This window comes from Nicotiana tabacum, chromosome 22 (assembly GCF_000715075.1).
Source record: "Nicotiana tabacum cultivar K326 chromosome 22, ASM71507v2, whole genome shotgun sequence".
Lineage (NCBI taxonomy): Eukaryota > Viridiplantae > Streptophyta > Magnoliopsida > Solanales > Solanaceae > Nicotiana > Nicotiana tabacum.
Window position 1 is genome coordinate 12,861,389 of NC_134101.1, and position 27,383 is coordinate 12,888,771.

At 34.7% G+C, this 27,383-nt stretch overlaps 2 protein-coding genes and 1 non-coding gene across 6 annotated transcripts; 1 reads left to right on the plus strand and 2 right to left on the minus strand.

The window, feature by feature from the left end:
* Positions 1-549: 549 nt before the first annotated feature.
* On the plus strand, positions 550-6,086 carry LOC107791195 (glycerophosphodiester phosphodiesterase GDPD6). The gene is made up of 9 exons (XM_016613214.2): positions 550-695; positions 982-1,051; positions 2,640-2,818; positions 3,093-3,276; positions 3,501-3,575; positions 3,893-4,002; positions 4,171-4,389; positions 4,994-5,149; positions 5,628-6,086. The coding sequence occupies exons 2-9, from the start codon at positions 1,039-1,041 to the stop codon at positions 5,868-5,870; spliced, it is 1,179 nt and encodes a 392-aa protein (XP_016468700.1). The 5' UTR covers positions 550-695; positions 982-1,038; the 3' UTR covers positions 5,871-6,086.
* An 11,933-nt stretch (positions 6,087-18,019) lies between these two features.
* Positions 18,020-18,091, minus strand: TRNAT-CGU (transfer RNA threonine (anticodon CGU)). The gene has a single exon. It is a non-coding gene; the product is annotated as a tRNA-Thr (tRNA).
* A 692-nt stretch (positions 18,092-18,783) lies between these two features.
* Positions 18,784-25,608, minus strand: LOC107816241 (uncharacterized). Of its 4 annotated transcripts, XM_016641943.2 has the most exons (8): positions 25,474-25,608; positions 23,054-24,685; positions 22,886-22,967; positions 22,704-22,770; positions 21,083-21,271; positions 20,930-20,990; positions 20,253-20,420; positions 18,784-19,487 (listed from the first exon to the last, which is right to left on the minus strand). In XM_016641943.2, exons 2-8 carry the CDS (start codon positions 24,648-24,650, stop codon positions 19,450-19,452), a joined length of 2,202 nt encoding a protein of 733 aa, XP_016497429.2. In that variant the 5' UTR covers positions 24,651-24,685; positions 25,474-25,608; the 3' UTR covers positions 18,784-19,449. The 4 variants fall into 4 exon arrangements, with proteins under 4 accessions (XP_016497429.2, XP_075099657.1, XP_075099658.1 ...); XM_075243556.1 differs by lacking the exon at positions 18,784-19,487 and having other exon boundaries at positions 19,837-20,423; XM_075243557.1 differs by lacking the exons at positions 18,784-19,487; positions 25,474-25,608 and adding an exon at positions 24,986-25,108 and having other exon boundaries at positions 19,837-20,423.
* Between the last annotated feature and the right edge of the window lie 1,775 nt (positions 25,609-27,383).

Sequence of the window (27,383 nt, forward strand, 5' to 3'; positions counted from 1 at the left end):
GGCCAATGAGAATTGAACCAGCAAGCTCACAAAGGTTTTAAACATCCTTGACAACTAAATTATACTTTTGGGCAGTGACAAGGGATTCAAAATATAATATATAAAAATATAAAACAAATTTTACCTTATATGTACAGTGTAATTTTTCGGAGAAGGAGGTTTAGGTTAACTCCCTACCACCCCTGCTCAAGGGTACAACGAAGTTTAACTCACGATGCGAGTGCGACGTTCTTAAATACTATATTATGATTATTATTATTATTATATTATTATTGAAGCTCTTTTCCCCTTCTTAAATACTGAAGCTTTCTTGGAATTAAGTTCTTTTCTTATGCATTTGCCTAGCTTTCTTTTACTCTCTTCGTCCCAATTTAGTTTATGTACTTTTTTTAGTTAATCCTAAAAATAATATTATATATTTTTATATTTAAAAATAATTTAATTTTAAATCTTTTATTTTATCTTTAATGAGATTTTCCATGACCATAAAAATATTCATAACTTATTTTAGACACATATTTGAAGAAAAAAAATCTTAAATTCTAAGTCGAATCAAACTGGTCGCAAAAAATGGAAAGCAAATAGATGAATAAGTTTTCGTTTAGAAACCTAAGGTTGGAATTGATTGGACTATTTTAAAACGAAACGATATTGTTTATGCCAATCATTATTGGACTTATCATCATCTCAATCAGGTAAGTCGTCGCTTTGTTCACGATTCCCATTGTCAGTTGCCAACCCATCAAATTAAATGTGATCTCAATTACACTGACATGCCAGTCATCTTGAGGAATCATATTAACCGTAGATCTAAATCTTATTTTTTTCTCATTAAACTGTCATTTTTTAAGTGAAGCATTTATGTAACCTTAACACGTCTGGGATTTGAAAATCCAATTTTAAGAATATTCTTTGGAATTACTGGTTAATCCACGGCAACGAATCTGCAAAATACGTCAATAAAACTTCAATCTTGTGTAGGACTTATCTCTGAAACAAGTTGGCAATTCTTTGGAAAATTCTTAAGGGACAATCTCCATGGTTTCACCAAGTAAGCATTACAAACCCCCTTTGGCAATTCTTGCAAAAAAATGAGATTTTGTCTCTGTAATTTTCTTTTTTGTTAGTATTTGTTGTATATAGTATTTGAATCAAATAGAGCAGAAATGGATTTAGTTTCCATATGGTCGAATTAATGTGTATATGTTATAATATTTTCAAAATGAGATTTAGTTTCCATATGGTTGTTGTTGTTGTTGTTGTTGTTGTTGTAATTTGGTTCTTGAAAAAATGTATTTTTCAGCTTAGATTTTGTATATCTAGGACACCTTTTAGAATATAGCAGCTGCATTAAGTGAATTCATATTGACAGTTGGTTGCTTCATGGGTTTTAAGTACTCTGTGGGGTCAAATCTTGGATTAATAAATTAATCCCTGTTTGACTGTTTCCAAAGTGCACTAAATCAGTTGCATTGGATCAAATCCAATATGTTGCAGCTAGGAAGTTTACTAATCAAATTAAAATTATTAGGAGGTTTAAATAATGTACTGTGACAATAAGTCATAGAAAATCTGCATTCAGTTGATGATATCTGCATAATCCACTTTTGAGTAAATGGGAAGGTTGAAAAGTTTGTCAAGAGCTTTACCTGTGTGCTTTGTCTGGTAATTACCAAATCTTGTGAAAACTTTCCCGGATAAGAACGAGTTATATGCAGCTGTCTTTGCATTTATTTTTATATCTAAAGTAACTTGTTGTGATATCATTAACAATATTTGTTATGGGGAGGAGTGGTACTGATACAAGAAGATAAGTATGTTAAAGCTTGCTCGCATCTCATAAATGCAGTATAGTTTACACCTATGAAATCAGTTAGTATCTTTTACTGGTGAAAAATCTTATGTAACTTTAGAATTTTACATGCTAACTAGGGGTTACTGAATTCGGTTTGTACAGCACTTTGTAGGTCAATTTGGTGCCACAAACCGCAGAAAGGTGTTAGCATTCAGAGTAGAAACTGTTCGATCTGAATAGTTTTGTTGGCTCTCTTTTTTCCCATTAATATCATGTGATGTTAGGTGAATTTGTAGTCTCCTTTGTTTCCCAACCATAGGACCACAAATGATGTTTTGCAGTTCTTCTCTAATAATACATAGCATTGTTATGATATGTTTAGATATCCTTGAGCTGCAAATACTATTCAGTTATTCTTTGGCTGACCGAATGGTTGGTTGTTAAATGTACATACTTCACACGTTTATCGTGCTGCTTGTTGCTAAAGAATGTGAATTGACTGCTTATATAAGTGCTAAATGATCCTAGTTTTGATACGGAGGCACAGCTGTTGTTGCGTGAGTAATCCAGCTTGTTAATTTCCAAAAGTTTTCCATGTTTAAGATTGAAAGATATGAGGTTATAACTTTTCTCAAGCCGCAATAAATTTGATTAACAGAGTTGATCAATTGCTGATATCAATTACATGCATTCATGTATATACTGATCTCTAACCATACATGCACCATTACATATACCATGTGTTTGCGTGTGAAACCGTTGACCGTAGACAGACAAGCATAGGTGAGTATAATTGTCTGCGTGTATGCACAGAATATTACCTCTTTCTCAATGTACTTTGCAGGTGTTGTCCCTTATATTTTTCTGCTACTTTTTGTTGGATGCTCGGCGAGACCTCTCTACCCACTTCCTGGCAGAAGAAATGATAGAAATAAACAGCCTTTACAAACATTTCGAGCGTACAACATTGCACACCGAGGTTCAAATGGAGAAATTCCTGAAGAAACTGCAGCAGCATACATGGTATGTCTGTAACAGAATCGTTATATAGTTTTTAAAACAATCCGGTTTCTGAAAGTAGCAAGTAGGAACCGGATCTAGTCTCCAATAACAAAGCTTCACTTAAGGCCACATGGTTGATAATGAAATTGGTAAATACTGCCAACAGTTGTCGGGGAAATGCTTTTTACTCTTTGTAATAACACCTTTCTGCTTGCAATAAATGATGCTAAATAGAAGCAGTCTGTTTTTCTAGATAAACTGCAAAATATGCTCCTGAAACTTTAGTATTATGCAGAGAGCTATTGAAGAGGGTACTGATTTCATCGAGACAGATATTTTAGCATCTAAAGACGGTGCTCTTATATGCTTCCATGATGTCACCCTCGACGATACAACTGATATAACAAATCACAAGGAGTTTGCTAATCGGAAGAGGACCTATGAGGTTCAAGGGGTCAACACTACTGGATTTTTTCTCGGTACGGATGTTACAATATCACTCGTGCTAACTTCTGTTTTTTTCAAGTCGATAATACATTTGGTCCTTCTGCTGTCATTTCGTGTCAGCTTCATTTTCTTAATTTAAACCATGTGTATTAGAAAATGTAAATAAGTATGTACTTCCAGGTTGTATACTATTTATTTACTGATATGATATGTATGATTACTTCGTCTGTTAGTAATTTCTTGTACCAATATGCAGTTGATTTCACCCTTGAAGAATTGAAGCTTCTGCGAGTAAAGCAAAGATATCCTTTCAGAGATCAGCAATATAATGGTTAGTTTTCTAAGGTTCCTGTAAAATATGATGTGACCTTTTCTCTAAATGTTGTGCTGGTAACAAATGTTATGTAGAAAAATATTTTCATAGTCTGACCATGGGTTTGCACTTCTTTACTGAAGATATGTGATTAGTGCATAGAAAATAAGATAGGGAAAATGTATGCTATTTGAAATATGTAACATGAGCCAAAATGTTGCTTTGATTGACCTTTCCCAATAATAACATGCATATTCCTGCTATAGTTTTTCAGAAAAACGCATCCCATTGCCTCCAATATTTTTCACCGTCTTTATTGTCAATTTAACATGCAGGAGAATTTTCTATTATTACTTTTGATGAGTTCATCTCAATTGCATTGGATGCCCATAGAGTAGTTGGAATATATCCAGAGATAAAAAATCCAGTCTTTATCAACCAACAGGCGAGTTCTTTCCCTTTCTGCTACAAAATAGGGGAAACTTATTTTTATCGCAAAGTATGTTTTGCCGGAAAATCAGTTGATACCTTTATATGTTATTCTCAATTTTAAAACCGGTATCCTTATGTGTTACTTTCAGTTATCTTATACGCTAACAGCAGGTTCCAACAGGTTAAATGGCCAGGCGATAAGAGATTCGAGGACAAGTTTGTTGAGACGCTGAAGAAGTATGGATACAGAGGTTCATATATGTCAAAGCAATGGTTAAAGCAGCCTGCATTCATTCAATCTTTTGCTCCAACGTCACTAATTTACATATCAAATCAAACAGATCTGCCTAAGATCTTCCTCATTGATGACGTGAATATGCCAACACAAGACACCAATCAGGTTTTCATTCCCCCGCACCTAGTTAGCACTGTATGTGACAAAGATATTGACTATCTTTATTTATTTATTTATTTTTTTTTTGGGGGGGGGGGAAAAAAGCGGGGGGGGGGGGGGGGGGAGCTTTTACCCACAATTTAGAAGCACATACAAAAAGGAAACCCGTTTACATTTGGGACTTCGATAAAAATGCCTACTATCATCTGCAGTCTATATGTAGACGTGGTAAAGATTTGTAGAAAGCATTTAATATTAAAAGATTCTTGTTTTAAAGTTTAAAGGTTAACAGGTACATTCTACAGCCTTGATAAATAATAGAAGTTTACTCTCTCCTGATTAAGAAATGAACCTACATTCTAACATGCATTCTCTTTTCGGGGACGTAGCATGTTGAAAATATTCCCTAGACTATGTTGCTCGGACTCTTCGAAAATGTTGCCGGGTGTGTGTCGGATTCTCCAAAAGTAGTGCAATTTTTGAGGATCCGACACTGGTGTGGCGGCATTTTGGAGAGTCTGCGCAACATTGTCCCTGGAGAAATCTGTTTGTCACACCATTTTGCTATTACTAAGAAAATTAGTGATCTTTTTTTTTTTTTACATTTCAGTCATATTGGGAGATTACTTCAGACAGTTATCTCGACTTCATCAAGGAATATGTGGTGGGGATTGGGCCTTGGAAGGACAACATAATTCCTGTTTCTAGCAATTATCTGCAAACACCTTCTGATCTCGTAGCAAGAGCACATGCCCATAATCTACAGGTATGTGATCAATCATTTTTTTTCTCGGATATTGTTGACATGTGAAGTTAATCGGTGCTTTATTATTCCTTTCATAGATCTCTTTCCACAGTTATTGATTTTATTGTGAACTAAGATTAGATTACTTTTAAATGAAGGGAAACAAAATAAGTATACATCTTATATAAAGTGTTTTGAATTGGAATGCATGTTGTGTGCTTTCTTTGGATTGTTGAGTTGGTTCCACAAAATAAGTCTTTCTTGTTCTCTTTCCTATCTTCTATTACTATCGGTGCTTCTTTTCATCTTTTCTTTATTTGAGGATCTATTGGAAACAACGTTCTTCTCCCTTCTAGGATAAGGGTAAGGCTGCGTACATTCTACCTTCCCCATACCCCATTTGTGGGAATACACTGGGTTGTTGTTGTTCTCTTTCCTATCTTGCAATTCATCTTCATTCCTTACACGTTCGTCCTCTGAGTTTCAATAACAAATCCAGGTTCATCCATACACTTTCCGGAATGAGAACAAATTCTTACACTTCAACTTCAGTGAAGATCCGTACAATGAGTATGACTACTGGATAAACAAGATAGGCGTCGATGGGCTCTTCACAGATTTCACAGGCAGCCTTCACCATTATCAGGAATGGACCAATCCATTTGCATCTGGAGAAAAAGAAGCAACTAGACTTCTGCATAAGATTGAATTGATGCTCTCCAAGTTCAAATACTTCAACTGAGATCAATTGCATTTAACATTGTCTTATCAAGCCAATGCTATTTATAGGTCTATGTATATACCATCTGGCTTTCCTTATTTAACATTGCTATTTATTTGACTCCCTAGGAAATTTGATAAAGTAATTCGACTTGTTACTTATTACATTACAAAAAACAGTGGAATATATTGATTTTAGGGTGTGTTTGGTATGAAAGGAAAATGTTTTCCTAGAAAATGTTTTCATGGAAAATGAGTGGTTTTATCACTTATTTTCCCTTGTTTGGTTGGTGAGTGAAAAATATTTTTTAGTATTTGGTTAGGGAGTACAAAATATTTTATTATGCTACTCTCCTCCCCCCCCCTCCCCCCAAGTCTCTAAAAATTCACACAAACCCAAAGGAACTAATGTGATGCTTTACTTTTTTACGCAAAAATAACGTCGTAATTTGTGCTCCATATCTAGAAAGAGAATACTCTTTTTTTAGTTAAAAAAGAAAAATTATTCATTTTATTGAAATAAAAGAAAATACATTTTCTACATTCATGAAAAGAAAATACTCATTTTATTGAAATGAAAAAAAATCTATCTATAACATACAAAGAAAGTACTATTAATAATATTTTTATTTAGGGTGGGAGTGAGGTGGAGGGGATGGGGTGGGTAGGTGGGGGTGGGGCGGGGGTTTGGGGTGGGGGTGGGTGGTGGTGGGGTATGGAAGTGGGTTGTTGGGGATGGGGAATAGGGTGGGGAAGGTTGAGAAGGAGTTTTGAAAAATATTTTCTTCTCTTATTAATAGGGAAAATATTTTCCTCCAATTAGAGGAAAATGAGTTCATGAGGAAAATATTTTCTAAAACATTTAAACCAACCAAAAATGAGAAAATTAAAAAATATTTTCCTTTATACCAAACACACCCTTAGTGTTATTGGTAAAAAATAACCTCAATTTCAAGGTTGAATCCCAAATAAATTGTTTTTCAATCAAGGTCATTCATATATGAATTCTTAGTTTCATTTACTCTCTTCACATACATTTTATTATGATAGTAAATTTTTCTTTTTAAGGCTTTTAATTTGGACCAGATTCTAACATTTGGTCCTTTTTTGCTAGGTTATTTCTTTGTTCACTTTAGGGTGTGTTTGGTATAACGGAAAATATTTTCTTGGAAAACAAGTAGTAATCTTACTCACTTTTCGGTGTTTGATATGCAAATTAAGGAAAATAACTTCTCAAGAGTATTCATAAATAATTTAGATACAATAAACATGAAGCCATAAACTTTCGAACCAACCACCTTCCGAACCCACAAATTACATAAACTTCTGAACCGCCAAACTTTCGAACTTGTAAACTCTATAATTTCTATACTCGCAAACTTCCAAACACATAAACCTCCAAACTCATAACTTTGGAAATCGTAAAATTTCGAACATGTAAACTGAAAAATGAAAAAATCAGAACTGAAAATATATATATAAAACAAATTTTGCCGAGGGGGTGGGTGAGGTTGAGGGGGTTGGGGTGGTGCAAAAAATGAAAACAATGAAAAAAAAGAAAATTTAAAATACAAAAAAATGTAATTTGTTTTTCGGGGGGGGGGGGGGGATAGGGGTTGGCATCGGCCGGTGCGGTGCGGTTTGCAAGAAGTTCGGTTCAGTTTGTTCGGTATTCGGTTATTGATTTGGTGCACCGATAACCGAACCAATATAACTTCGGTTGGTTCGGTATTTGAAACTACGGTTCGGTTGGTTTTCGATTTTTGTTCGGTCGGTTATTGTCCTAGTTTATCAACATTAAGCATAGATTAATTACCATATGTCATGGGCAATCTTCTTTATATTTTAAAATTTAAATCACCTTTGTAAAATAATTGGCTCCAACCACTGCTGCTAACCTTATATTTTATGACCCAACAAACCTTTTTACATGGTCATTTTGGATTGAAACTAGCTTAACAAAAAAATAGCTAATGTATTTGCTTCTAAAATAAAAAAGCTTCACTCAAGAAAAAAAATAAAAAGGACGGGCTGCACTATTTTCTTAAGGACATGCACCTTCAGTGAACTGAAACATTAAGGATGTGCACCTTCACTCCTTCAGTAGAATTGCAATTTCCAGATAACACGAGTAAGTAGTAAGAAAAAAGCCAAAAAATATCTTACAACAAAGAAAGCAAAAAGCCAAAAAGCAAAAAAAAAAAAAAAAAAAAAAAAACACTTGAAGAAGAAAAGAAGCAGGGGATTGGCGAAGAGCAGACTAAGTAGTGGCCAGCGGAGTAACAGTGAAGGCCGGCGGATCAGCGACAGTCGAAACTCGGAAGAGAATAAGAGCGACGGCAGTCGGACTCGGTCACTCGGATGACCAGCAGTAGTCACCAGTCGCAGAAGAGTAAAGTGAAATAATCCTAAATTCTAAAATGAAAAATCTTATGAAATTAGGGGTGTTGGACTATTGGTCTTCGATAATATTAAAGAGTAAAGACTATTTACTTATTTACTTTTTATTTTATTTGTAAATGATAATTGATAATAGGGCCACTAGGTCCAAACTCCAAATTGGGCTTTCCAAATTGGGCTTTCAGGAGTCCATTAGTTCCAGCCCATAATACGTAGTTTTCAGAACATAGAGCATAGTTAGGTTTTTTCGGTTAATCGAACAACCGAGGTACCAAAACCGTAAACCGCACCGAACACCGAGATTTAATAATTTGTAAACCGCACACCAACCTAATAACAGATTAAACTCTCTTCTCTTACGTAATATACGTAACGTGGCGTAGTTATATTAGGTATATATGATTGGGTATAGCACATTGGGAGAATAAGACTGAAAATGTGTGGTAATATCAAGGAACTAAACTAAAGCTTTAAGTCAAAGGAATCTCTTAAACAAAGGTTCATGGTTAAAGAAATGGCTCGGGTAGCACCCCGCGTGTTTGGAAGGTTTAAGTTAACTTGCACCTGTGGGATAAGACTATAAGCGTATAATATACTAAAGAATAATGTGTTATGACGTATTATAATATCACACTGGTCACATGTTAAGTTTTGGAGTCAAGCAAGTTGCGAAATAAAGGTCGGCAAAAGTTATCGTAAATTTCTCTAATAAATTTTCTAAACTTTGTGTCAAATGTATTAGATTATTTCTCCCAATATATAACGAGTTATGGGACCCACAACCTATCAAATCGAAGGTCTACGAATCTAGTTTGCAACCAAAGAAATCTCACACCAAACCGACATTGGAGTAAAGAGTTATGACTGTTTTACCGCGGACTGTCCGGACTGAAATCGGGTCGCGAACCGGGCCGGGTCAAACAAGTGGTATAAGTCGGAAAATCCGACTTTTAAGACCCCAAAACATTTCATCTTCGTCCCAAAACAGTGAGAAAGCTTAAGAGAGGGTTTCATGGTATTCTTGAGTGATTAAGGTGCATTTTTAACGATTTCTATCGTTAAAGTTTGCCCCCGTGCCTAGAAGCGCAATCTCTACGCTTTGCAATCGTTTTCCCCTTCTATTAGCTGTGTTTGGAGCTATTTTTGGAAGATAGGAAATTGTTGCTCTTGTTGGTTATTCGGGATTTATACTTGGTTTACCAAGGTAATCATCTTGGGACTCTTTTATGATCGTTTTTACAAAGTTCTACGGGCGTTTCGTCAAATTGGGGTTATATGGCAAATCTGCTGATTTAAACTCATTTATGAACTATTTATAGGTACGTATAAGCTGCATATATATAGTGGTTTCGAAGCTTAGGACGTAAGGAATGACTTTCGTGAAGGAACCACAGGCATTCGGACGTTCGTTGGAGAGGTATGTTAAGGCTAAGCTTTGTCCTTCCTTTTAGCACAAATTTTGGGAAATTCCTAAGACGCCAAATGTTATATTTTACTATTCTGTTGCTAGAAAGACCTTCTTTTAAAGGCATTGGTATCGTAGCAGAAGTATTTTCATGATGCTATTAGGTTGATATTCCACTCGTTCGGTTAAAAAGGGTATTCGACATCTATATATGTCACTTTGTCGGCTTTCTTAAATATATGTCCATATATATGAATTCTTATTCGTCTTTGGGTTGTGTGACTTAAAAATAAAGTCATTTAGTATTTACGATCAGTCCTTCTTCCTTGTCTTTTTGTATTTTCTTTTTAAAGCTAATCTAAAATTAAAAATACTACACTAATATTAAAAATTAAAAAAAAATACAAGAAACTATTAAGGAAAAAGTTATAAAATAGCTAGTCTTACCAAAATTAGACGAAAAACATATTTTTGTGAATTTCTTTATTTTAATTTTTTTTTTTTTTTTTTGCACATAAAACACAACTATTATCTAAAATGTGATACTTTTTGTATGATTTTTAATTTTATCAAATAAACCTACTAAAAAGTAAAATAAATACTAAAATATCAAGATTAAACTTAACAAATATTTAAACACTAAAAGGTGATAAAAATCTAAATATGATAAAAATTAGGTGCTCACAAGGTGGACATCCAATCCTACGTTGCACTAATATTTGATAAGGTGGGTGCCACATGGCATGCCACCTCAGCGCCCCTAAGCAATTGTACCCCTCCCTTGTATTGTTTTTTTCACCATTAAAATTCTCTTCATCTCCACCACGATTGCCACCATTACCGCCACCATCGGCAATATTCCCAATATGTTTGTTCTTAGAAGAGTATGGGGCTCGTGGTGGTGGTAGTAAATCTTAATGTAAAACTTCTTTACACCAAAAATAACTCAAATCAAATCATGGATATCCTCCGTAAATCTAAGGCTTCGATATACTTACTGATTGTTCTTATGCTCTGTAAATGAATGGTCAAAAAATTATGTAAGCACTAGAGTAAGACAATCTACATCTACAGATTAGTCAGAGAGAAGGGCAAACAGCTATATTCATGGTCACCGAGGCCACCATTTGTTTTTTCTTTAATGTCATTTGCAAGATTCTTTACTTTTCTAGAACCAATATTTCCTCTTTAAAATGATTTCTGTCATTTGCACTGCTGGTATTTCTGGTGGACATATAGCCGAACTTGGAATGTTATTGGTAGACTTCCAGATGAGGATCGTGAGATTGATGAATGACTTCCCGATGAGGATTTTGAGATTGATGAGCAGTGATGTTTGACTATAATTTTATATTTTTAGTGCATTACTTACTTTACATCTTGGGGCTTTATTTGTGCTTAATTGAGTTTATTTTATATGTAGGTACGTTGAAGACGAAATTGGAAAAAAAGTAAATATTTTACGTGTATTTTATACACTACAAGAGTGGAATTATGATCATTTAATAATTGGATATACAATGAGTAAAGTGATATTACAAAAGAAGACAAAAGTCAATTGAAAAAAGAATGACAAAACGTGACATTGGGAAGTAGACAAAGCAACTCAAAAGTGAAGCAGAAAGAAGTCATGCGAAGCGAGCCATGTTGCTCGCGTTAGAGCAGGCGAGGCGAGGTATTTATCTCACGTTTGAGCGTGCGCCGCGAGGCCTACAGCGAGAGGAGGCGCGCTACAGAGCTCGCGAGGCCAGGGTTACAGCGAGATGAAGCTCGCGACAGAAGTCGCGGCGTGAGGCTTATAGCGAGGGTGTTACGAAATTTAAAAGCCTATTTCGTCTCCTTTTTTATTTTGGACTTGGTTATTTCATCTAGGTTTCTTCTCTACATATATAAATAGTCATTAAATACCTTTTTTAAGGGAGTTTGGCGACCGGAGGCAAGAACATCAGGCTTGGAGGAGGCTTCTAACTAGTTTTTCTTTTCTTCTTTTCTTTTAATCTTATAGTTTATTAGCTCTAGAGTTTTGGGTGTTTCATGAACGTTATAGTTTGAACCTTGAATTGTTCTTATTATTTTATCATATTGGTTTATTTATTCAATCTTGCGCTTAATTATTTGATTGCTTGATCACCAATTGAATACTATCTACGAATCTAGGATTGAACTCGGGAGAGGGAATTCTAGATTGCATATAAGATTGAGTAGAGCAAGATCTTAACTCTGAGTGGGGGGAGGATTTGCGATTAGGATAGGAATATACCTAATTGCCTTGTTTGGTTACTATACAGGAATTATTAATGCGTTATTGTTAATTCTAATTCCATAGGAATATAGGCGTTAGATTAGCTTGAATAGACGAGTAGTACTTCGGGAGAAGGCTACGAGCAATATTAACCCTGTCAACCAATAAACCAGATAAATTAATTAGCCGATTTAAGTGAAAAACTCAATGGGATTGTTAGCTAACCCATAGCTCTAGAATATTCACTCACATTGAATTCGTCTTTAAGCTTGTCGTTGTTTTCTTTAATCTCTTAAATTGTTACTCTAGATTAATTTTAGTTAAATATTCATACGTTAGGATTCGCTTGAATAGATTAATTATTTGGTTTAATTTAGTTTATAGTTAATCACAAGTCCCTATGGGTACGATATCTGGACTTACAATCCTATATTACTTGTCGACCACGTATACTTGCGTGTGCGTTTGGGAGCAACAAGTTTTTGGCGATGTTGCCGGGGACTTAGAAATTAACTATTCTTCTAGATTAGATTTTTATTTTTTATCTATTTAAGTTTTTAATTTTAGTTTAGGGTAGTTAGTAATACATTTTTTTTTTACATGATATCTTTGAACGAAAAGTGGTGGGATAGTAAGTATTCTTATTTTTGTGATCCTTGTCCATATTGTAAAGGACCCCACTTGTGGCAATATTGTAAAAATATTCTCAGGACCGAGTTGTGTGCACCATCTCAATCTTGTACTATTTGTGGTGATAATTGGAATAATTGTCCCTAAGTGTTGTTATCCTACTCCATTCTCTTCTTATGTTGATTCTAATAATTCTTGTGAGTTTGACAGGAGTAACGGATTTGATGATGTGGAACATGATGTTCATATTCTTGATATGCACAGGAAATTATTAGAGGAATATGGAGGTTTTCGTGAGAAAATTACAAATGGGATACAACACTTTATAGAAGGAAGAGCTGAACTAGGACAAGAGATCGACCAATTTGGCAGTTCTATTCGCGACTTAGAGGCTCAATTGAGTGCAAAGGTTGATGCGTGTAACACCCAACAATTTAGTGATGAATTATGTGAAGTTGAAAAAGATCTTCTAGGCCAAATTGAGGAGCTAAAACGAGAATACCAATCATTAGACCATGCTTTTGTTGATAATGTCGAGGTTGAGGAAGTATATATTATTGAGAATGTCAAAAATAATGCAGTTTTGGAGTTGGAGTGTGTTGGTCCTCATTCTAAATATTTTTCTACATTATGTTTGGATGAAAACATGGAGATCGAGACTTTGGAGAGATGTATAGATGAAGAACAAGATCCTTACATTCTAAAATTTACCACACCAAAAAGACAAAATGACATCTCTCACTTAAAAGCCAATAAGTGCAAGATGCGACATCTATTGCTTGGTTCTTTTGTATTCACACCACCGCCTCAGGAACGTGATAGAAAAATTGATGCAAAATTGAGGGCGCAATTAAAATCCTCAAAGTGGAAGGAAAAGTGGTGAAAGTGATGGTGTCGTGTCGCGACGTTAAATCAAGCGCTTGTTGGGAGGCAACCCAATTGTATATTTTTATTTTTGTTTATTTTTTTAATTGTGTTATTTTTATATTTTTTAGGAGTATGAGCATGGAGTCAAAGCCAATATGCATGTGCAAAAGAGAGCAGGTGGTTGAAACAAAGTGTGAGGTACCCACGCAAAGGACCATACCTGGGAGAAGTCTGAGTATCCCGTGAGCTGCTAATTCTTCGGCCTTTGGCCTACCGGGGAGTCTCTTTTACCCTCTTATTATTTATAGTGTGCATTGAGTACATTGCATAATTTTAAGTGTGAGGTGAGGAGATTATCTGGGTAATTTTCTATGCTATCTTAGCTTAGTTGTAGTACTTGTTCTGAGTGTAGTAGTTTTTATCAAAAAAAATAAAAATTGACTTCTCCCGACGATGTATCGCATTCGACATGTGGCTTGAGGGATTTAAGTCTAAAGAAAAAGAAAAAAAAAGATTTTCTTTGTAGGCAGTGTAATAATTCCCCCTTGATTTTTCTTTGTGTTGCGGTTCTTTTCCAGTGGTTTTATTTGAATCGGGTGTAGGTAATTTTATTTTTTAGGAGTAGGAGCATTTTATTTTTTAGGAGTAGGAACCACTGTGGGATGAATTAAATTGGAGCAATATCTCTTGACTTTATTATGCCTTGAGAATAGTGAGTACTTTGGTTGTGACGCTTAGGCTTAGTTTTTGACTCTTGTATAAGTACCTTAAATCGTATGATCTTAACTTTGCTTGCTTTGACTAGAGTGTCTTGATGAGTCCAATCCTGAGAGAGTTATGTGCCATGTGTGTGTGAGGTTTGTGTGTTATTCTGTGCATTGCATTTGATATCTAGTACTTGCCCCGTGTATTTGCAAAGCGAAATAATAGTTTTGTTCATTCTGGGAAGTGATATATGCGTTTCTTTGTTGAGCCAGATATATATAGTTTACCCGCCTAATTATTATGTATCGTAGTTAACCCCTTTGAGCCTGTAATCCTGTTTCTTTGGCAACCACATTACAAGCCTTACCCATTTGTTTGAATTAATCATCTATTTGAACCTTTTTACCTCTCATGAGTACTTGAATTGTTATGAACTTTGTAAAAGTTAAAGTGTGGGTTGGTTGGTTTGGCTTTTGAGTGGAACTAATAAAATAAGGAGAAATGTGCATTGTTTTAAAAAAAATTAAAGCCACTTGAATTGAAAAAGAAAGAAAGAAAAAAATAGTTGTATTGCTGTGAAAAATATTCCTTGATAGTGGTGACTCTTGATGCAATTGTGCTTAAAGAAGTATGGAGTTAATATACATTGATGTGAATGTGGAGTTATGGTTTGACATAAGTGTGGAGTTTAAATGTTAAAGTGTATGTATTAAAGTGCTTAGGGAGGTGTAGTCACTATTATATCCAAGTGTATCCTACCCGACCCGCAGCCTACATTACAACCAATTAAAGTCCTACTTGATCCTAGACTGAATGAGCTTGATTAGTAGAGTAGTACACTACAGGCAAGCCTATGGTGCATCTTTTGTGGCATATGAATGTTATTTCTGAGAGTGAGTGAATTTTTCTATCTTGAGTTCCTAATTGCTCTTAAATTTTTATTGTGCTTATGTGAGGGCACTTGATTCATGAAGGAAAGGTAATGTCATTGACCTCAATGTTAGAGTAAGTGAGTTAGTTGTGAATAATACGAGGTACTTGTGAGTCAAATTTTGAGGTGAAGATGTTACACCCTTGTACTTAGTCTATTTTAAAGATTCTTGGTGTGATGAGTTAGGAAAGTTATTTAAAAAGATTGTGTCTATATAAAGTATAGTTTGATTGCTCGAGGACGAACAATGTTTAAGTGTGGGGTAGTGATGTTTGGCTATAATTCCATATTTTTAGTGCATTACTTACCTTATATTTTGGGGCTTTAATATTAAACCATACTATATTTGTGCTTAATTGAGTTTATTTTATGTGTAGGTATGTTGAAGACGAAATTGAGAGAAAAGTAGATATTTTATGTGTATTTTATGCACTACAAGAGTGGAGTTATGATCATTTAATTATTGGATATACAATGAGTAAAGTGTGACATTACAAAAGAAGACAAAAGTCAATTGAAAAAAGAAGACAAATCGTGACATTGGGAAGTAGGCAAAGCAACTCAAAAGTGAAGCAGAAAGAAGTCAGGCGAAGCGAGCCATGTTGCTCGCGTTAGAGCAGGCGAGGCGAGGTATTTATCTCGCGTTTGAGTGTGCGCCGCGAGACCTACAGCGAGAGAAGGCATGCTACAGAGCTTGCGAGGCCAGGGTTACAACGAGATGAAGCTCGCGACAGAAGTCGCGGCGCGAGGCTTGTAGCAAGGGTGTTACGGATTTTAAAAGCCTATAGCTCTAGAATATTCACTCGCATTGAATTTGTCTTTAAGCTTGTCGTTGTTTTCTTTAATCTCTTAAATTGTTACTCTAGATTACTTTTAGTTAAATATTCATACGTTAGGATTCGCTTGAATAGATTAATTGTTTGATTTAATTTAGTTGATAGTTAATCACAAGTCCATGTGGGTACGATATCTGAACTTACAATCCTATATTATAACTTGTCGACCACGTATACTTGTGCGTGCATTTGGGAGCAACAAGTAGCTTTGTATAAATTCAATATTATCGGAAGAGAATTTTAGTGGTGAAAAACAAAATAGAAGGGAGGGATAAAATGGGTAGGGGTGTTGAGGTGGCATGTCACGTGGCATCCATCTCATCAAATATTAGTGCCATGTAGGATTGGATGTCCACATTTGCCAAACTTAACGGAAGAGGGGTATATTTGAACCAATAGTATAACGACAGAGGTATATTTGGACTCAAAGTATAACGAGGGGTATATTTAAACCTTTTCTCATAGTACAGGGGTATATTTGGACCTTTTCCGATTTACATAAATTACATAACTCTAATTGAATTTAAAGTTCATTGCAAGCTACTGTCTAAATATTAGTATATAATTTTTACAAAGGCAAATTTAATTAATTTTAAAATTTTAAATATTAGGCCTTTCTACCTAATTTAGATAAGATAATATTTAATAAATAAAATTTTAGCTGACTTTAAAGTTTAAATATTAGGAAGATAATTAAATTACTATTTTGTCTAGTGTGAAATCTAGTTTTCAGGCGTAAAAAAGGTAAACGATATTTCGCTAAGGATTTTCGTGCTTTTAATATAGTATATATATAGATATAGATAGTCGAGTGAATCGGATACTACTTGTTATTTAAAGGAAGTTTAGTCACCAGTTCTGTTTACTCGCGAGATTCTTGTCATTTAGCCTGAAATTTTGAACAATATACATATTCATATTGCAGCACCAGGAGAACTTAGCAAGAACAACTTTTGCAAAGGGCCAAATATACCCCTTTATTTTTGAAAATGGTCTAAGAATACCCCTCGTTATACTATTGGGTTATTTATACACCTGCAGTCATACTTTGGGTTCAAATATACCCCTCATTTAAACGGAGGGACACGTGTCATCGTCCTGTTGGTCAATTCTAAATATCTTCTAATTAATTAAAAAGACTCAATTAATCATACCCGAAAAGCAATTTTTTAAAGCAATATGTTTTTGTAAAAACTGGAAAAAACTGAAATTATTTTTACTAAAAACTGAAAAAAACGAAAATAGTTTTTTTTTCAGTTTTACAAAAAAACTGCTTTAGAAAAAACTGAAAAATATTTTCTAAAATAATGCTTTTGAAAAAACTGAAAAAAAAACTGAAAATCAATTTTCTAAAGCAATATTTTTTGTAAAAACTGAAATTTTTTTTACTAAAAACTGAAAAAAAACGAAAATATTTTTTTTCCCAGTTTTTACAAAAAAACTGCTTTAAAAAAAGCTAAAAAATATTTTCTAAAACAATATTTTTGTAAAAACAGGAAAAAAAAATTAAAAAGCAAATTTCTAAAGCAGTGTTTTTGTAAAAACTGAAAAAACAAATATTTTCTTTTTTTTCAGTTTTTTTCAGATTTTAATTGCTTTAGAAAATTGCTTTTCAGTTTTTACAAAAATATTGTTTTAGAAAATATTTTTCAGTTTTTTTAAAAGCAGTTTTTTGTAAAAACTAGAAAAAAAAATATTTTCGTTTTTTTCAGTTTTTAGTAAAAATATTTTTTTAGTTTTTTTCAGTTTTTACAAAAAAAAAATATATTTTTCGAGTATGAATAATGAGTCTTTTTAATTAATTATGAGATATTTAGAATTGACCAACAGGACGATGACACGTGTCCCTCCGTTTAAATGAGTGTTATATTTGAACCCAAAGTATGACTGCAGGGGTATAGATAACCCAATAGTATAACGATGAGTATTTTTAAACTATTTTCGAAAGTAGTGAGGTATATTTGGCCCTTGCCGTTTTGCAAATGGGATAGAGGATAGTAGTTCATTTCTTCTAACCAAATCATACCTTAACTCGCGGTTGAGCATCTTGCATTTAAGTTTTATATGAAATTACCAAAGAACGAAGCAAAAATTTCTGTTTAGTGCTTACTGCTTACCCAACTGAAAGTTGGCTCAAAAAAATCGTGTAAATAAAAGCCCCCGGCGAGGATCGAACTCGCGACCTTTCGCTTACGAAGCGAACGCACTACCACTATGCTACGGAGGCACGTTGCACAATAGTTGATATATATTGTTTATATTAGATAATATTGTTTTACAAGTTACAACAAGACACAAGTTAAATGAATCGGATACCAGGTTGTTAGGAAACAGAAATTTCATAAATTAACTCGCATTATGACTTGTTACTCATATAGCCCGTCACATTCAATACTTACTTTTTTTAGACGGTATATAGATTATACATTAAATATACATAGTTATGCATCATGAATTGTATATAATATTATATATCCGCCGGCTATTTATAGCTTAATATTAGGTGGGCGGCTATCTGGGTTAATTCTTCGTAAAAATACCGAAGCCCAAAGGCAACGACTTGATCGCCTCAGTCCCACATAAGAGAACTGGTGTTACCAGAAAATTTTAATAGTATGCATACTGGAGAAGGGTTTAAGTGATAGATAGGTTTGGTCTTGGAATAATCGATTCTAACATAAGAATTGTGATCCAAACAGTGACTAGGAAGGGGAGGAGCAAAGTCTTGATCTCTACTGGTTCTGATAGCTTGGGATTTTAGTTCTCTTTCCCAAGTGGCAAGATTAGCAATCCTAGAGTTTTCCTAACAGAAGACTTTTAAAAAAAACTTAGAGTTTGTTTTTCCAAATAATCTAACCTGTAAAATCAAAATGATGTTGAGTCCATCAAGTAACTTCAACTTGTCCAATAACAATCTTGTGAGAAGGCACGGGAGAAAATATGTTATTGATATTGGATGAACAATACAATACAAGAGGTCCTTATTTATAGCTATACTATACAAGGACATACTACTCCTCTATCAATGTGGGACAATACTACACTATATACATGCTGTAAACTAACACTCCCCCTCAAGACGGTGCATACAAATCATATGTACCGAGCTTGTTACATATATAACCAATACGAGGACCAGTGAGAGACTTGGTGAAAATATCTGCAAGTTGATCATTCGACCTCACAAACTTTGTAGCAATCTCTCCTAAAAGTATCTTTTCTCTGACGAAGTGACAATTAATCTCAATGTGTTTAGTTCTCTCGTGGAACACCGGATTTGATGCAATATGAAGGGCATCTTGATTATCACACACAAGTTCCATCCGACTGATTTCACCAAATTTCAACTCCTTGAGCAATTGTTTGGTCCAGACTAGCTCACATGTTGCCATAGCCATTGCTCGATACTCTGCTTCTGCACTAGACCGAGCAACTACATTCTGTTTCTTGCTCTTCCAGGACACCAAATTTCCTCCTACTAAAACACAATATCCAGACGTAGAACGTCTATCAAAAGGTGATCCTGCCCAATCAGCATCTGAGTATCCAATGATCTGCTCATGACCTCGTTGCCTGGAGCCGATTTTATATATCGAATAATGCGGACAACTGCATCCCAATGACTATCACAGAGAGAATTCATAAACTGACTTACAACACTCACAAGATAAGAAATGTCGGGTCTAGTCACTGTGAGATAATTTAATTTTTCGACCAGCCGCCTATAGCTTGGGATTCAGATTCAGGGATAATACTACGCTATATACATGTAAACTAACAAATCTAAATTATTGAAAAAAGGTCAATACCGGACTCACATTTCCGTCTATCAAATGGCAGTTTATTTGGAGTTGATTGACAAGTCGACATCCAGTCTTTTGCATTGTACCTTAATTACTGTTATGGGAGTTTATGAATGCATCAAGAAGCTACTAATATGAGAGCAAAAGTAGATACTCGTACAAAGATCAGTAAGAGTAAGAATATTTCTATTACTGCTGTATACAATACATAACAGATTAATCTGCATGGTCACAAGGACTAGAACAAGTTTACAACAAAAATTAACCCTACGATATACAACTTGCTTCCTAAATAGTTTGGTTGGGCCAAAAATAACTAGTCGTTTGGGTTAGGTATGAGGTAAGTATATGCAAAATGCCGTGCAAAAAGCTGCTTCTAGACGTGTCCGCTGAGTGTACGCCCACAAAGCAAAGGCAAGTATTCTACGTTGTTGGACTTGTTGCCCATTGTAATAAGGTAGATATCCCAGCTACATCAATCAAAAAGCTACCGAGCCAACTATAGGTTTTATACAAAAAACACACGTTGCGAAAATCAAGTTTTCCATCAATATCGACATCTATAAGTTGAGAATTTGTTAGTACCGCTTTCTTGTAAATATGTCGCGGCATCAATAACCTTGCGATAGTAACGCCAAGATACGTTCTTTTCAGTGATAGGTCGTTGACCAAATGGGTTACTCTCTACATACTCCTGAACATTTTCTGCCATGGACAATCCTTCAAGATAAACACGCAGATCACCGCCGGGCCCTGCTGCAGATAAACAAAATGAAGTTACATACTTTCTAACAGCATGAATTGGATTGAATACAATTCATGTCATGCATACACAAAGAGGGTAACGACAATCATAAACCCACATCTCTACCCCATACAGGATAGGAATGACCCAAGCCGTTTAAGCGGTCACATATAGTAGTGTAAAGCATTTTAACTAATCATATAATTGGAACTTGGAAGTATGAATCCTGGAGAAGCAAATACTATAGCAAAAAGTCCTTGTACAAAAGGAAAGCACAAAGAAATTCCAAGTAACAGAGTTCAGTATCAATTTGCATTATTCATCGGAAAACACACATGATATACTCGCGAGGTCCAACCATCACCAGTACTCGCGAGGTTCAACCATCACCAGACTCTCAATGAAGAAGCCCAAGAAACAAAGTTCACAATTGACATGTCTGACTCACCTACCCCTGTAGTTGTGATAGTTTTGCAAGAGAAAACACACACACAGAGGGAGAAGGAAGGAAGCTCACCTAACGAGTCATCTTTCTCATCCAAATAATGGTATGAATTTGGAAATATTGCTGTATTTGGCTGCAAAAACGAAAATACAAGTTGAAACTTATTGAATTTTGCTCATGCAGTAAATTTAAATTTCCCAGGAAGAGGAAAGGATTAAAACTCACTGGATTACACAAGGCTTTGTGAGGAGAGTCGTCCAATAAAAGTGTGTTTGACTCATCATATTCACCTCTCTCCCATGGAAGATCTGGTTCAGATTTATCCCATAACATTTTAAGCTTCTTCAAGATAATAGGCTTGGTCCTCCTTTTCCCGACAACAGGAAAACCTGTATCAGTGCAGTGGGATTGATCCTACATAATATTCAAGTTTGTTATACTACTTTTAAATGAATAAATGAAAAGAGGCAAACAGAAAAACAAATAAATGAGTACAAAGAAAACCAAAATAAAAAAAAAAGGCAGGATGGAAATTAGAACTTCTCCAACATAACATTTATTCTCCCAACGAGAAGAAAACAAAAAAACAACAAAAAGTATTTATCGATCTTACTTGGCAATTAGGAAGACATTTCCATATGTTAGTTCATACATCAATCAAGTGGGTAGAGCCACAAACATTAACTATGTTCAATCAAAAGTGTTTATCGAACTAGGTTACCAGATCTTAAAATAACTATCCAAGAGAGAATGAGCCACTAGTTTGGAAACTCCATCTATCGCAATAAGGTAAAACCATAATTTCACAAGCCAAGCAGCAGACTTAATGTAGTTCTCAGGAATTCAACTAGAGCCCAGAAAGTATTAGGTTGTAGAGCATGGCAACAGAGGGAAGTTGGCACCATATGTATCCTTATGTATTTGGTTTCATTGAGGAATAAGGGCAGGGGAGAATTAATGAAAGAATACTCAGTAAGCTACGTGGCAATCATGGGGACTTGTTTTCATCCCGAACCAGCAAAATTTTCCAAGCCACTCATTTTCTTTCGCGAAGAAAAGAGTTTAGCTGTTTTATTTTCTCACACTATGAAAGGTCAATAACACATCCCATTCGTGAAGGCCCAAAACATAACCGGACATATAAAGGGAAGAGTGACCAACTGTCGTAGAATTTGAGCCTTGAAAGGGTAACTTGAAAGAACGGCAATCAAGCCTGAAAGGAAATTAAATAATTGGCCACCCCTCCACCAATTTATATCTAGAGCAGTTCGATTATTGGGTCTGGAAATGAGCGGGAAAAGGATTGAGACTCCTATTGGATTGATAATTCAGAAATCCATGCATCAGCAAACAAAAGAGATGCATATATGACAAAGTAGTGCAACAATCAAGCTTCATTATCATATCTAGTTATTTTTCTAATCACTATCTATGGATTTCAATCCCTCAGATTGGGCATGAATGAAAATCCTTCTTCTATAGTCAAATGAAGTAGAATATGTATTTGAATCCTCAAATTATCCTTTGAGATGAGAAATACAGTATGCGTGCTTAGACAAACAAGACCAATAACTCATGTGTTCTCAACTTGAGTCTGATTCTAATACCAAGGCAGGTATTCCTAGGTTCCCCCTGATATCCACATTTATGTAACCATGCATTAGTAATTCTTGGGAGAAAATCAGAAAATATAACTAATTTTCACCATGCACTTTCCCTTTTTCAAATGATATTAAAGTCCAAGAATCACCAGATTTTCTTTTAGTCCTCTGCTATGAACACCAAGAATTGAGCATTTGTACAAGCACCACATCATGAAAGAATATGAGAAGCAAGAAATTCTTACCCAACAAAAGACCAACTTGTGCTTGGCATTTCTCAGAAGAACATCTAGAACCAACTCCATATTCTTCCTGCAAAATTTTCAACAACATACACGGGACAGATATAATCATACGAGTCCACATCTCAACTACCGAATATATCCAATAAATGTACTACGGTGAGTAAGCAAAGTTTGAAGAGTACTTGATCCTTGATGACCATACACCTACATTGAATCTCTCAAAGCAGAATTGCAGAAAATCCTCCAGAAAAGGCCTTCTAAAAACTGGCACAGCAGATACAATCCAGTTAGAATAATTTCTAAAAGGAAAGTAAAACTAAAAGGTGAAATAAAAAGTTGGCCAACTCTACCTGCTTTCCCTGATACAATGATATCCGCTTTCAAATTATATGGAACATGACGAATCGGAACAATATCAGCAAGTAATCCATTTACATCAAGTACAAGAAGCTTCTTACTAGAAGGTGCATTAAGCACTCCACCCAAAGGAGGGATGATAGCCATATTTGTGATTTGAGTCTTCCCATCTACAAAAGCACTCGTTCTTGAATGAGGACTGTCTTCAGTTGCTGATTGTCTTTCCCCATTCAAGGGTTCATTTGTTGTGATCATACTATTAGTGTCATTGGAGGCCCTAAGACCACAAGACCTTGCACAATGTGAACTCTCTTTAGTAGATTCAATTTCATATGCCACATTCACAGTGGCATCTGCCTCATTTATATTCTCCTGCTCAGAATTTTCTGCTTTGGAGTCTATTGGACACTCATCCTTGATAGAAACCATTGGACTGTTGATGTTCTCTTTCTGATCATCAAGTTGAATTATTTCCTTTTTATTCCAAGCTTCAGAGCATGAACTGTCACCAGGAACCTTCTCTAATAGCAGTTGTTGCACACCCGTCAACAAGGTACTGCCTCCAGTAATTACTTCTTCAGGCAAATTATCGGAGCAGTACGATAAAGACACTTGGTAGTGGTTTGAGCTGGTGGTTTTTGTTTTGTTTTCTATAATTGGAAAAGAGGAGGCAGCATCCGTCATGATAGATGATAAACTGCTTGCGGGAGCACTAGAATTCTTTCTCCTCTTCCTGGAATAAGTTATCAGCACTTCCAGCCTTGGGTGTCTATGCAGATCCCTCATCTCAATTGCAGCATTATTGACCTCAACAAAATTACCATGTTCAGTAGTCAAAGTATCGCCTACATTAGAAACTGTCTCATCCCGATTTTCAACTTCAGAGACAGACTTCGACTCCAAAGTAACAAAAATATGATCCTTAGAAATGTCACTGCCGCACCTATCACTACAAGTTTCCACATCACGATCAGCACCAGTAGACTTAGAGGGATTGTTCCAATTAGTTTTTTCTGCCCCATCACATATATTCTTGGACAGACATGCCCTTATCTCACTACTGCTCATCACCAAATCTCCTTCATAGCATGTGGCAACTCCCATTTCTGAACTTATACCTTTATCTAAAGGATTCTTCCCTGTTATAGCAGCATCATTTGCCTGTTCACAAGTAGTTACATTATTTTCCGAGGCAATACACTTGCTCTCCAGAATGCTTCTTCTTTTCTTTACCTTCCATGCACTCAAGTCCGCAATGCAACTTCCTACTTTTGTACTTGATTTGATATTTTCAGAAGACCAGAGATGTGAATTTTTTTCTTGACCCATGATCCTCAATGGAGCTCTTAATATGTGGTCAGCATTACCAATACAAAATACCCTCCTATTTTGCTTGTTTCTCATTCTTTTTGCCTGCCAGGGAATGAGGTCATCAACTTTTTTGTTATGATGGCCTCTGCTAAAAGCAGCTTTGCTATTCAGCTTTCTCAGTTTAGTACCACCCTTACCCTTCTCAGCATCCCAGTAGTCTGGAGCCCCAGGGGCAGGCAATGCCTGGATAACAATCCTACTGCTATGCATCCTTTTCATTCAATAGGGGATGCAACAACGTTAACAGGAAGTTCCTGCAATAAAATTAAACCAAGTTCCAATGAATAACATTGGGCTATGACTGAAGTTTAATAGTGCATTTTTGCAATAAAAGTGGAAGCATGAAACCAGCTAGAAACTTTTCCGCAAAATTCCCATGCAGTCAAGCACGTGGCTATATTACTTACAGAAGTGTCATTGTAACCCAACTCAGTAGTAGAAACAGGCATCCAAATCAGGATGGATCCCTAGTGTAAGATATGGGTTCACATGAACCCAATATCTTTTGCTTAGACTTTGTATATGTATTAAGAAATCCACTAAATATAAAATACCCATAAATATTTCACTGAGACTCCCAGTTGTTATGGTTAACTTAAGGTCGCTATAGAAACCCATAAACTGCAAATCCTGGATCCGACTCTGATCCAAATATGCAAACTGAAATACCAAAAAAAGCTAAATTTTAAAAAGTACACACTTTTAAGATTCCATAAACTCTACACTAATTATGCTCATAATCTTCCTTAATAACAACTGTTTACATTCCCCAAAAGGAAACAAAGCAATATACGCACAGTCAAATACAATTTGGTCAACGCAGGTAAGCTCAGTCTAGCTAGTTTATAGAGATTGTAATCTATACTCAAGTCTATAGAAGTCACATTTATGAATCCTACACAAATACGAGACAATGCCTATGTAGATTTAACCTAGAAAACACAAAATTGTATTAATCGAAATACTCAATCGTAAAATGAATCAGAGAAAATGGAAAAAAAAAAAAACTTTTTCCAGTATACTTGAAGCATATGAAAGATACCTAGTTGAATCTGTTGAGCGTTGGAGAGAACTGAAAATGGAAAGTCGAATTTTGATTTTTTTTTGAGTAAGAAGTGGAAGGACCAGAGTATTTCGGGTAAATACAGCGGGGATTTTGGTATTTTTAAGATTGTCTTGCTCGAAAACCCGATCCATAATCATTTGGGGATTCGGATCCTTCCGACCAATCTTATCCAATTTGTGCAAATTTGTTTCTTTTTTTTATTTTTAGAAAACATAAAAAAAATAAAATAAAATGGTATAAATACAAAAAGTTTAGTATTTTGGAATAATATAAAATCCACGAGTGTAAAATTTAAAATTTTTGATATAGCAATCTAGGCATAAAGAGTGTTTTTGGATGTGTGAGGCTCTATGAGCTGGACCCTCATGACATAAAAGTGTGTTTAGAGTGAACATCATACTCATCGAGTTGTTAGTTCTATAATATTGTATATTATGGTAGTTTGAGAGTTCTGCGTAACGTCAATTCGAGCTCAAACATTACAATTTAAAATATCCCAGGTAAGTATACAAGTTTACGTGCTTCCAACTTTGGCCTCGCCATGAATCTAATAGCATGTTTGGTCAAGTTTTTCCAAGTTCAAAAGTTTTTTTTTTCAAATTTAAAGTATTTGGCCAAGCTTTTAAGAGAGAAAAAGTATTTATGAGAAGAAGCAGAAGCAGTATTAGAGAAGCAGAAAAAAGTAGCTTCTACCGAGAAGTACTTTTTGGAGAAGCACTTTTGAGAAAAATACACTTGGAAGCATATTTTAAAAGCTTGGCCAAACACTAATTGCTACTTAGAAGTACTACTTTTAAATTAATTAATCAAACACAAATTGTTTCTCGCCAAAAGTACTTTTGAAAAATAGCACTTCTCAAAATAAGCTAATTTTTCCACCTTGGCCAAACGGGCTATAAACCTTCTCAGCCTGAAAATAAATAAAACAGCAAAGGGCCAAATATACCCCATCTACTTTCGAAAATGGTCTAAGAATACCCCTCGTAATACTATTGGGTTATCTATACCCATGCAGTCATACTTTGGGTTCAAATATACCCCTCATTTAAATGGAGGGACACGTGTTATCGTCCTGTTCGTCAATTCTAAATATCTTCTAATTAATTAAAAAGACTCATTAATCATACCCGAAAAGCAAATTTTTAAAGCAATTATTTTTTGTAAAAACTGGAAAAAACTGAAATTATTTTTACTAAAAACTGAAAAAAACGAAAATATTCTTTTTTCAGTGCTTTAGAAAAAATTGAAAAATAATTTCTAAAAAAATATTTTTGAAAAAACTGAAAAAAAAAAAGAAGAAGCTGAAAATCAATTTTCTAAAGCAATTTTTTTTGTAAAAACTGATTTTTTTTTTTTACTAAAAACTGAAAAAAATGAAAAAATAAATTTCCAGTTTTTACAAAAAAACTGCTTTAAAAAAAGCTAAAAAATATTTTCTAAAACAATATTTTTGTAAAAAATGAAAAAAAAAAAACTAAAAAGCAAATTTCTAAAGCAGTGTTTTTGTAAAAACTGAAAAAACAAATTCTTTTTTTCATTTTTTAGTTAAAAATATTTCAGTTTTTTCAGTTTTTAATTGCTTTAGAAAATTGCTTTTCAGTTTTTTTTTTTTCAGTTTTTACAAAAATATTATTTTAGAAAATATTTTCAGTTTTTTTCAAGCAGTTTTTTGTAAAAACTGAAAAAAAATATTTTCATTTTTTTCAGTTTTTAGTAAAAATATTTTTTTAGTTTTTTTCAGTTTTTACAAAAAAAAATTATTATTCGGGTATGGATAATGTGTCTTTTTAATTAATTAGGAGATATTTAAAATTGACCAACAGGACAATGACACATGTCCGTCCGTTTAAATGAGGGGTATATTTGAACCTAAAGTATGACTGCAA

Bases quoted from the DNA above. Each gene is read 5' to 3' on its own strand.
- LOC107791195 (XM_016613214.2), top strand. The intron at 3,576-3,892 runs GTTAGTTTTCTA...TTTAACATGCAG, and splicing joins CAGAGATCAGCAATATAATG to GAGAATTTTCTATTATTACT. The intron at 4,390-4,993 runs GTTTTCATTCCC...TTTACATTTCAG, and splicing joins CAACACAAGACACCAATCAG to TCATATTGGGAGATTACTTC.
- LOC107816241 (XM_075243556.1), bottom strand. From the start codon at position 24,650: ATGAAAAGGATGCATAGCAGTAGGATTGTTATCCAGGCATTGCCTGCC. The intron at 21,272-22,703 runs GTAAGAATTTCT...AATATTATGTAG, and splicing joins ACAAGTTGGTCTTTTGTTGG to GATCAATCCCACTGCACTGA. The intron at 20,991-21,082 runs GTGAGTTTTAAT...TCGTTTTTGCAG, and splicing joins ACAAAGCCTTGTGTAATCCA to CCAAATACAGCAATATTTCC.